The sequence below is a fragment of the Arctopsyche grandis genome, chromosome 1 (assembly GCF_051622035.1).
Source record: "Arctopsyche grandis isolate Sample6627 chromosome 1, ASM5162203v2, whole genome shotgun sequence".
NCBI classification, from domain to species: domain Eukaryota; kingdom Metazoa; phylum Arthropoda; class Insecta; order Trichoptera; family Hydropsychidae; genus Arctopsyche; species Arctopsyche grandis.
Window position 1 is genome coordinate 39,759,139 of NC_135355.1, and position 12,439 is coordinate 39,771,577.

At 32.4% G+C, this 12,439-nt stretch overlaps 1 protein-coding gene across 19 annotated transcripts in view; it reads right to left on the reverse strand.

Moving 5' to 3' along the window:
• Positions 1 to 12,439, reverse strand: part of mamo (maternal gene required for meiosis) — a 144,366-nt gene that overhangs the window by 83,326 nt on the left and 48,601 nt on the right. For 9 of the 19 annotated variants that reach the window (XM_077442736.1, XM_077442742.1, XM_077442728.1 and 6 more), the window contains one exon: positions 5,039 to 5,133. The exons of the other annotated variants lie outside the window; for them this stretch is intronic. In XM_077442736.1, the coding sequence (XP_077298862.1) occupies positions 5,039 to 5,048 (10 nt within the window). In that variant the 5' untranslated portion in view covers positions 5,049 to 5,133. The remainder of the gene's footprint in view (positions 1 to 5,038; positions 5,134 to 12,439) is intronic. 19 annotated transcript variants of the gene reach the window in all.

Below are 12,439 nucleotides of genomic sequence, written 5' to 3' on the forward strand. Positions count from 1 at the left end.
GATAATTCAACGCCAACATAATGTTTACATAGGTTTGGTTTAGGTTTACGGTTCACCATTAAAATTTGCATCGAATTGCATACGAACGCATTGACCCATATGCAACTCGCAAATATGGGTCAAAGTCAGTGCGAATCGAAGCCGGAAAACCGGAAAAACCGGATCGAGGATGAAACCGCAAACATCGCAAATCGTAAATTTGAAACCACTTAAAATCAAATTATATTATATATGAATATATATACGCACTCGTCGACACCTTCATCACAGAAAAAACGAATTAAAATATCTACATATAACAGAGGTTCTTAACCAGTGGTCTTGACAATGATAAAAGTCTTGATGACATCAAAATTGAAATTGATTAGCCTGCAACATATTTCTTTTGGATAATTCTGACACGGAGCTATACATGTTTGTAATAATAAAACTACTCCAATCGGGATTTTCCATATATGTATATAAAAGTGGAAACAAAAACTCCGTGTTTCCTTATCAAAAACTGTATCACAGTTGAATCTTCTTATTCGAGATAAACAACAATAATCTTCAAATTCTCATCTAAAACATGGCACCACGACAAAGCCGCGCATGACAATGCTACGCCGGCAATCCAACGAAGACAATGCCGCGCCATCGATAATGCCACGAAGGACAAAAGTAAATTCCTATATATTACATTATATTTTATACCAAATAAAAATTGAAACATAGTCATAATTAGGCATTTGAGTCACATGGGCGCAACCATATATATTTAATAAAATTATTTAGCAAAAAAAAAAATTTGCAAGAGCTTAATTCGGGACTTCAAATTTTTCACAAAATTATAAAATAATATTTATTTTGCGGAAGTTTCCGATTTACAATGAAAGTAATTGAAAATTTTTTATCAAAATTCATTCATTCATTCAAGCAAATTATCGGCGTTTTTATCAAAAACGCCGAACTATAACGGAATATAAGTCAATGCCGAAAAAAGACAAAAATTTAAGTTTCGCGAGACCGTCACAAAGATTTATGTTTTAGTTTTAGCCTAGTACGTTCTTTTTTCAATATTTTGAATCTTTAAAATAATTGCTATCAGCTGCAAAAAGTTAAAGATAACGAACCTTCTATACCAGTGTTTTTCAAATAGACCTATTTTCTCCTATCCTCCTATTTCCTAAAAATAGCTTTTGTTTTATTAAATTAAATTAAATTTTGTAGTTTTGCTTTGCGCGGCATTGTCGGTGCGTATATATGTATGAAGGTAGGTAGTTTTAACCATTATAAACAATTAAATATATTTTAAAGGTATTTGAACCGCCTGGTGATCGAACACATGACCGACAGCACATTTCTTTTAATTTTTTTATTTTATTTAATAACTAAATATGCCAACACCCATGCGATGATACATATGTCATCGGGTACAACACTGTTATATAATAAAAATCCACGTCTTAAAATTTTGGCAACTTTATTTTAATATTGATAACCGGTTTATTTTGTCTTTTTATTTTATACGTCATTCGGAGAAGAGACCGGTGGCTTGTATTGGATTGGCAAGTTTTCCATAAATCAAAAAAAAAAAATGTTAAGAAACCCTGCCATCCAACGAACAGTGTTTGTTTATGCGTTTGCATATCAGATCATTATCGTTACACTGATATAATAAGCACTGTTCACATTATTTTAATACCCAGCGATGACGTCAGCCGCGGAAAGATGCACTCGGTCATGTCACGAGATAAGCAGATAAGAACAATTCACTTTATATTAACGATTTATTTATTTATACACATCGTGCATACATAGATTCGCCATTAATCTACATACACACATATATATATGTAGGTGCGTTATCGTCGCCATACATACATATGTGTCTATATAAATCGAATTATGTAGACGTTTTGTACACAACACCGATAATGTACACGGTAATTTTTGGGCACATCACATTGAGGGACCGAAATGCAAGGCGATGCGGGGTATATTTTCAATATACCCAATATTTAATCGCCATAGTTCTTTATCAACTCAAAATAAAATAAAATTATATCGCGCGCTCTTATTACCATTATTGACCTATGCTTCACCTGTATGGAATAACGCTTCGAATACTAACCATTCCAAGCTCCAAATAATACAAAATAAATCCCTAAAAATAATTTATAATACACCCATATATACTAACTTGAAAAAACTGCATGCCATAAATAATATTCCGTTTGTAACAGACATTACTAACAAACTAACCAGTAGATTATATGACAGAATCACTAATAACCATACTAACACACCTGTGAAGAGTCTCGGTGATTACAACAAAATGTATATACCCTTCAGGAAGAACACACAGATTACCTAAACAAAATCTGCTTTAGGTTGTCGACTTTAGAGAGTCTTTAATTAATATTGTGTATTAGATGTATTATGAGCATTTATAAGAATTGTAAATAGGTTTTGAGCTATTTTTCCTATTATGCCGTACATTAACATTAGAATAATATAATACTATGATTACCAACAAAATTAAATTAAAATTGTAAAATAGAAAATGATCAGTAGATCAGTGGCTATTAAAATAAATATAAGATGTATCGTGAACATAATTTAGTAAATTTAAATCAACATGATACATCAATTAAGATGCGAGCGAAACAAAGCCGAAAAAGTGACACGTTCAATTACGGAAGCTGCGTGAGTCATTTTCCGTTAATAACGCACCGGTCTCAAAAAACAAAAAAAAACCACCGTGAGAAAAACTCTAATAATAACGCTTTAAAATTACAAATAAATTAATTGAAGCTCAAAGAGATGTAACCGTTGATAACTAGCCGCTATTATACACGTTAACAGTGGCAAATCCGCTAACTAAAAAAAAGTAAAAAATCCAATATACAACAAGGTGAGTCAAAAGACCCTTTACTTATGTACATATGTATATAAAAAAACACGAATATATTTTTTTCGTCAGATAAAATTTACAGTAGGTAAGTCGATCTTGAATCAGTAAGTAATTTATCAATTTGGTCAGTAAATATAATAGTTTTGAATGTCAAATAACGAACTAATGGTCAAAATAAATTATCGAACCAATGTAGCATGAGAATTACCTAAAATGTCAATTACATTTCGTTTCAGTTTCGCATTGCATTTTGGTCAAGAAATACAACATTGTCCGTGCGTACCCAAGGTAAATATTCAATAGTAAAAGTAGTCATACATTTTCTTTATATAAACGTTTGGGATGTACGGACACGATTCAAAGTTGATATAATAATATATACTAAAGTAAAGACTAAGATTTGGCCAAAACAGTTCAATAGTTGGGCCCCACGGCTTTCACAAATATATTCTTTATTTAATTTATTAGTTGATTAAAAGAGGAAAATAAGATAGTGCAAAAGCTATTAATATCAATTTTATGTGAGACGAGAGTGAAAAACTATTACTTTTTTTGTTGTTTAATTGAATTGTGAAAGGGCGGTAGAAAGCCGAGTTTGGATAGCTACATAACTGTCATGGCCTTGATCTGACACAAGACTCAAATGTAAATTTTAAGATTTCAGTTGAAAGATTTAAGATTTCAATTTTAAATTGTAAGATTTCACTGAAACGTCAGTGAAAATATATATTCACTTGAAATATAATTTCACTGAGACATTTAATTATAATTTCACGGTGACAACTGTAATTTAGCCGGCATAATTCGGACCCCCAAATGCGAAAGTGGCATTGAATTATTTTATTATAATATATTTTGTTGTGTTTTATTTTCAAGATGACTCAATTCAATAATCAAAATCAGTTTGACAGGACCATATATATAGTAGTGTTTATATAACTATGGACAGGACGCAAGCAAACTGACAGACTTTTGGCAAAATATTATGAAGGTCCAATGAATTTTCGTTCAGTTTTATGGTCGATCGAAATTTAATATAAAAACGGTTCTATTTTTATTGCTAGCCTCTCATTAAATCGATTTTTTCGTATGACAAAAATTTTAAATCACGAAATGGTCTTATGTATTCATAAAAATATATGTAAATATTGTTAAAATATCATTAAAAACCAATTTATTATAATAAAAATCTCAAAATTTTGATATTTGATATGTTTCCATCTACGAACCGACCTCAACCCACTGTGCGTCGACTTAACACTCTGCGCCCCAATTTTGATTTTTGATTTTAAAATGCTTTTTATTATTATAAAATTATGTTCACAATACATCTTATATCTATTTTAATAGCTACTGATGTACTGATCATTTTCTATTTTACAATTTTAATTTAATTTGGTTAGCAATCATAGTATTATATTATTCTAATGTTAATGTACAGCATAATAGGGAAAAACCTAGTTACAATCACTGTGACATATACATATACATATTTGTATGTATAATATACAGTATCGAAAATAATTTTCGCATCACCTTGTATAATATGTTTGTACGTAATATATTATGTGTATTGCAATGACTGAACGAATATACGTATTCTTTTGATTTTAATTTTTTTTATCAGTCTGGGTATTTCCTCAGATAATGATAAAGATTAATGCATTAAATAAAAACTGCGTGTAATAATTGTAATTACGGGGTTTAGAGATCTCGGTTAAGAGGCGTGTACGCGAGCGTGTTTAATAACAGTTAAATACGTATTGCCATATATAATACTAGTATGTACGACTGTTACGTCTTCATTAAATTGATCAATTAAACTATTAGATACAATCATTTAATCAGCAAATAAACCGATATATGAAATTGGGTTATTTGATTAGGAAAATATAAAAATCATAGTTTCATAATGTGATAGTTGGAAACTTGCGGTATTGCAATGCGAACGAACGCTCGTGTGTCTGAAACGTAGTGCCTAAAAATATATATTCGCGAGTTCAGATCGGATTCGCATGATGAAACTGAGGTACGCACCGAGCCGCAAATTTCAACACTAGAGAGCCGCGATCAGGGGTCGTCAACCTGTTCGAATGATGTCGGATTCGATGAAAGTTTATATAAGGAAAATGCAAGACTTACGGTTGTCCATTTAGCTCCCATTCTCTTCAACTTTCATGCATCGTTTTTGTAACTCCATCGATTTTTCCTCATAAAAATGGCAAAAAGCCGTTTTTCTGCAACGAAAAAATGATAGAGAACGTCAACATGGTACAAACAACGTACATACATATGAAGAGAAGAGAACAAGCAAATAAAACATTTCTCGAACAACTCAGATATGTATGCGCGCATGCATGTCCACTTCAAATTAATTTCGCTCATATTATTCAGTGCGTCGAGAACATATCTGAGTTATCAAAAATAAACATTTTAATTAAATTGCACAACACTTGTTGAATGAAATCATTAACCTTTAAAAGAAGACGGAGGGTTGAGATCGAACGAGTGTCCCGAACCGGGGTCGAGTAAGACCCCAGTATTTTTAATCAAAATACAGCTTTTCTCTATACAAATGGGTTCAATATACATATATCTTATTAATCACTTTATACATCAACATAAAAAAGTTTTAGCGCTATAGCATTTTTATGACTATTTTTGTATTAAAAAATAACGACAGGCATCGACATGCAAGCGCACATAGGTAAGGCCAACAGGCGACTGCACGACTCAATAGCCACGCGCCAAAAGCGACGAAAACAATAGCTTATGAAAATATAGCTGTATCTTTCTCTCGCATTGATTCATCGATCAACAAGAATATGCAAGCGAACAGTCAAAAACATGACCTATCGCTACCGCCTTTAAATCATACTTTGGAACGTAGAAATGTATAAATGTATTTTTACGATGTACCCCTTTTATAAATCATACAAAATCTATTAAAATAAATTTCTTGTTGTTCATTCTAGGAATACAAGAAATATCGGGTGTATAGCTTTGAAAATCACGTAGTTATTACGAAAAACGTAAAAATTGGGGCACTTGCACACCCCACTTCAGTGAGGGAGGGTAAATAAAGGACGACAAAATATTCAAATCAAAAATATTTTGGTTTGGTTTTGAAACTATTTTCAAAGCCTGGAATTTTTTAATGTAAAATTTCAAAAATAGATATTTTTAGTTTATAATTCGAATTAATTTGACGACAAAAATGATGATTATTAGAGACTGGCGGAAAATGGAGAGGTCTATTGTTATTTTATGGCGGCTACTCAACCGCCGATCTCGAACGAGATCGTATCAAAATTGTATGCATATTCGAAATAATCGTAAGTGAAGTATAAAAGAGGTATGTAAAAAAAAATTGCATAGTATAAACTCAAATATATGTATAATATTATATAATATTACAAAAATCTATGAAAAGTCCATTTTCAAATGACTCATTCGACAAAAAAAAACGATTATCAATGTGTAAATACGAATTTAATACATTTTCAATAATGAGATCGATGTATTTTTTTTAATATTGACGCACAAATGACAATCTTTATTATCAACGCACGCATTAATAGTGCGATAATGACATTCGTATCATTACCGATGATTATGAATTGAAACGGTGAATAGATAATTATAAAGATTTGAATTTTATTAGGGTCATTATATACATAATACTCGGCACAAAAATAATTTTGAAACAACATATATACATACATATGTATTCCGAATTCTAGACAAACGACAAAACAAAGAATACCACTCACTGAAATTACAAACATCAACGATGAATAAAAACATATTCAATGACTTCGTTCATAGTTCACTATATTTATTTTTATATTTATAGTGAAAGAGGTCAATGTCTAGCGAGTGAAGTTAGTTTTTTTCAGAAGTCTACTAGTTTGGTACGTAGTATAGAGAAGGGGCGTTCAACCTTTTTCTCACTCCCAATAATCTCTTGGCGCTATACATAAACGCAACCACTGAGGTATACTGCTGGCTATATAGAAATTAATCAAATAAGGAAGAAGACTAATGCTAATATATTTCTAAAGATATGCATTGCAAAAATTGGCCCGGTGCACGCATTCGTGTGAACATTACCTGACGAACTGTCAGTTGACAGAATCAAAACGCTGTATCATACACAGAGAAATGTTTTTATAATAGAAGTGCCTTTACGAATAAATAAATTGTGTCAATAATACGCGGTACGTTTGTATAACTACGCTACAACGCACGGAATATATTCAGGGTCATCACATATTCACTACAGAAATTAAAGTATTATTTTGATATAGATTAATTTACAATTTGAGTATATGGTGGTGTTGGGCGTTGGTGGCCAATCCGTTTATTTTCTCAACTGGCGGATTATTTTTATCCACTTTTTTGTATTTTTCTGTCCTTGGGAACTCTTAAATTAACGTGTAATGTATAGTTTCAACAAAAATATGTATAATATAAAATGATCGATGTTTATATTAATTAAACTTAAATAATTGGTTATTGATTGAGTGTTCAGCGCCACCAAAAGAAATGTTTTTACATTTATTTAAAAATAAGTTTTACATTTCTCTGGTGCCACCCCTGAAATTATATGTAGAATGAGGGCGATCGCCATGAGACTTTTAAAAACTTTCAAACAACGATGTTAATTGAATAATATGTTACTTAAACGATCAATTTACTTATAAAAATGTATCCCATGTTGTGTATTGTGTGTTTTTGAATGCATTGTGCAATTTTGAACGATGCACTTGCCCATCTTGCGAGTAATATAAACAAACAGAGAAGTTTTTATCGGACATACGTCGAGCGCCAAGCATCAAATACGACTGACGCCAATATTATTTGAAATGGTCTGTGGACATTCCTCACTTGACAACAATATGACGCCTAAAGCCACTTCTATTATTATAACATTTCTCTGGTCGGTTGACTTTATAGCTTGGGCAACTAGTGAGTTGCTTGGTGTGGCATGCTCCATACAACTGCGTATATTTGATCTGGTCACGCAACAAAGTCACCTAATTAGTTGCCCGCAAGTCACTCGGTTTTGTCGGGCTCTTAAGGTAAAGACACACGGAGAAGTACGTGACTTGTATTTTTAGTTAGTTTTACACAGTACGCCAATTCTGTGCTGCCGCATCCCTTCGTTAATCTTACCCTTAGGAGTGTTTTCGATGATATTTTATCCTTGAATTCATATAGGTTTGACAGTGACCGATAACGGTGATTCCCATATTTGAAGAAATGTATGAGAAATCTGTCGAAATAATAAGATGGTACGAATTAACAATTAATTGGGAACGCTCTTCTTTGGCTGGAAGTCACGAGGAATAAAAAGAAAACACGTACCAAGTGCCTTTCAGTGTGTTTTTGCTCTAAAGCGCATGCCTCATTACTGGTCTGTGGACATTCCTCGCTTGACAACAATATGACGCCTAAAGCCACTTATGTACTTTTATTTTTATAGCATTTCTCTGGACATACATGATCAAAGTTTTTATAACAAGATAGGATGCATAGATTTGCATGAAACAAACTCCACATAAGAATGTACCACGTATCGAATCAGCAACTTCTGCACCGAAATCATTGGAATTCTCATCAATTGCGTCACGCCTAGCAACAGTCGGCGCGATTTAGAGAATTGCGTGTAATCACTGTTGCAAAAAAAAAAAAACAAAACTAAAAATGCAACTCGAAGAGAAGTTAAATATAGACAATGGTGTGTATAGAGGTGGCGAGCACGGTGCCAGTGTGCAATTAGGCATTGCGACCATTGTCATCCAACGGTAACCAAGTGATCTAGCGACCGAGTCTGGCTGTCAATTGTCAACTGACCTCGACTGACATCAACACGCATACTGGTTTTTTTTTTATTCATTTTTTTATGCACGGCACGACAAATTTGGCAAAAGCGCGATGCCAAACTGGCACAGCGAGACGTGAAACAAACGCAATAATCGACAATGCCTAAAACGCTTGGATGCAGGACTGTGTGTGGGTCAAGATGATCTAATGATCTGCATCTATAAAGCAAATTTTATAAAATATCGAGTGAAAAAATAAAAAGTTATAGGCGTTTAAACAATTAAAAGCCGACATAGCGAATATTTAGCGGCCAAGATTTAGAAAAAATACAGAATAAAGCTGTGAGAGGTATTTTTAATGTGAGTAAATTTGAGAGTATTGAAAGTATTGTTACGTACGCCGCGGATTAGGTGAATAGAATCCCAGAGACTATGTGACCGTTCAAGGGTTATCTGTTATCGGATTAACTATGTAAGTTCTTGCACTTACTTCCAGGATTATATCTGGACTCTAAGTGCATTTAGGCTAAACAATGACCGTTATTAGTTATTTCTCAGAATCAGTACGGGAAGACCCAATGTCGTGGAAATACATATCCGAATACGTGACTATACAACAGGTAAACAGATTAGGCGCCCTGAGAGATCTACCCCTTATAAGGCGGTACGTAGGCGATATCATGTCATTCTGGACTTAGCAGTGACACTGCGTGTATCTCCTTAATCATCAATAAATGCTGTGAAACGACTGTTGGCCTTTTACTTGGATCCTCCACCCACCCCTGTACGCAACAGTATGTTAGATGAATTCGAATGGATGAGTATTGGAATTAGTCTAAATATTAGTACATTGTCTTTTGTTTATAAGTTAGATCATAGCCTAAGTACTTTGATGATTATATAATAAGGAGATAAACATAGTTTTTATACTAGAAATAAGGACTAACTAGTTGAAAGTAGAGTAAGAAACAATAAGACAGCTGGGGGTGTTTTCCAAAGGGGTGTGCTCATGTACAATGCCCTCCCTGAGTGCATCAGGTCTGCTAAGACCATGGATGCATTCTTGTGAGGTACGAAGTGTACCTCTGTGAGGGACAGTACATATAAGTTAATTATAAATGAAGTAATTAAGACATATTTTTAAATTAGCTTGATAGCTAAGATAATATATAAATAAATAAATATTACGATTACTTTTCGCCATGGTAATAGCGGACTTGATTTGAATATATATTGATGACCAATCCGAGCAAAATGGCAAAGTTTGAAAACGATCGGAGTGTGGAAAATAACGCAAATTTTTTCTGATGAAGAAATCGTAAGTGAAGTAAGAAGAGGCTGGCAATGAACTAAGAAGAGGTTAGTAATAAAAAAATACGTAAAATTTAAATGTGTCTTATCGCATTAACCCGTCCATCGCCGTAAGCACGCCGGTGTGCGCTCCTTCGTGTTTTAAGATATTACTCGAAATTAATTTTGGTTTCTTCACAGTGACGTCTATAAATATCGTACGATACTAATTAAATTGAAAAAAGTCAATACTTTTCGTCAGTTTGTGATATATTCAAGAGGTAATGTCAAAGGTTGACACTACATAAACACATATAATAAAATAATCGAATCGGTTTCTAAAAACGCTTGGCGATTAAGTGGTTAAAGTGAGCTGAATCGAACAAGAATTTTACAATTACATATAGTCGATCAGATGTACATACGTAGCTTGAGACTTACGAGAACCGAACACGCTGTCGCATTCGTGCAATGTGTTTTTAAATTATTTCTTATATAACTATATAATATTATTAAAATATAATTCAAAGCAAGGTCTTTAATAATATGACTGCAAGTTTAGCTGTCCATAACATGGCGTTGACAATTACTTGTATCGTCTAAAAAATATAAATTTCCATTAATATAAAATATATACGTAATCCATAAATAAATTAATAATACCAACAACTTACATATTTTATATTAAAATTTTCAAATATTATATCAAAACACGAACTCAAAACTAACAAAAAATAAAAGTCAAATTATACGCACGAACAATGTTCTATTTCTTGACCAAAATGCAATGCAATCAATTGTCAGTCCACACTATTGTGTGAAAGTTATATAAATAAGATAAGTAAAACTAATGTCTCCTATGCTTCACCTGTATGGAATAACGCCTCGAATACTAACCTTTCCAAGCTCCAAGTAATACAAAATAAATCCCTAAAAATAATTTATAATACACCCATATATACTAACTTGAAAAAACTACATGCCATATATAATATTCCGTTTGTTACAGACATTACTAACAAACTAACCAGTAGATTCTATGACAGAATCACTGATAACCATACTAACACACTTGTGAAGAGTCTCGGTGATTACAACTAAATGTCTATACCCTTCAGGTATAACACACAGATTACCTAAACACAATCTGCTTTAGGTCATCGACTTTACAGAGTCTTTAATTAATGTTATGTATTACATGTATTTTGAGCATTTATAAGAATTGTAAATTGGTTTTTGAGCTCTTTTTACTATTATGCTGTACATTAACATTAGAATAATATAATACTATGATTACTAACAAAATTAAATTAAAATTGTAAAATAGAAAATGATCAGTAGATCAGTAGCTATTAAAATAGATATAAGATGTATTGTGAACATAATTTCGTAATAATAAAAAGCATTTAAAAATCAAAACTAATGTCAATGTCAAGGACAATATTCTAAGACCATTTCGTGATTTAAAATTTTTGTCATACGAAAAAATCGAAAGCGAGCTAATAAGAGGCTAGTAATAAAAATAGAACCGTTTTTATATCAAATTTCGATCGACTAAAAACTGAACGAAAATTCATTGGACTTTCATAATATTTTGCCAAAAGTCTGTCAGTTTGCTTGCGACCTGTCCATAGATATAGAATCACTACTATGTATTTGGTCCTGTCACACTGATTTCGATCATTGAATCGAGTCATCTTGAAAATAAAACACGACAAAATATATTTCAATAAAATAATTCAATGCCACTTTCGCATTTGAGGGTGCGAATTATGCCGGCTTAATTACAGTTGTCAAGTTAAATTAAAAGTGTAACCTCATTCCCGATCTAAATATACATATGTATATCTGTATTACTTGTGTCACATTAGATATGCATAAACTATTACGGAAAACGCACAGCTGTAATAACATTTTGTCCACGAAATTCAAGGTCACGGGCGACATTTGCACCAGTCATTCTAAATATACGTTTACATACATACAATTAATAGAGATTCTACTCACAATAAATTAGAAATCCATAATTTGCAATAAAATAATTTATAGACCATTTTGCAAAAAGGAACCAGCCCACACGAATTTTCGTTGTATAAAATAACATTTTCAAATTACGGTGGTCAAAATATCTCTCGGGTAATAAATATCCTAACCTAACCTAAAAAAACCGCAAGTTTTTACACCCAATACAATTACTGTGGTTTTCAAATCAGGCAAATGAGGACTACATACTCTTATGCGATACTAATTGGTAATATGCAATATAATTTGAGGCTTTTTAACTGTAGTTTTACCTAATGGAACTAACCCACACGTCTTAACAAGCTGACATATTAATTCAATTTTAGAAGTTTGTCGAAAGTCGAAAAATTTAGCACACATTAGATACTGTATGAACACATCTACTAGTAAATTCGTACCCTAG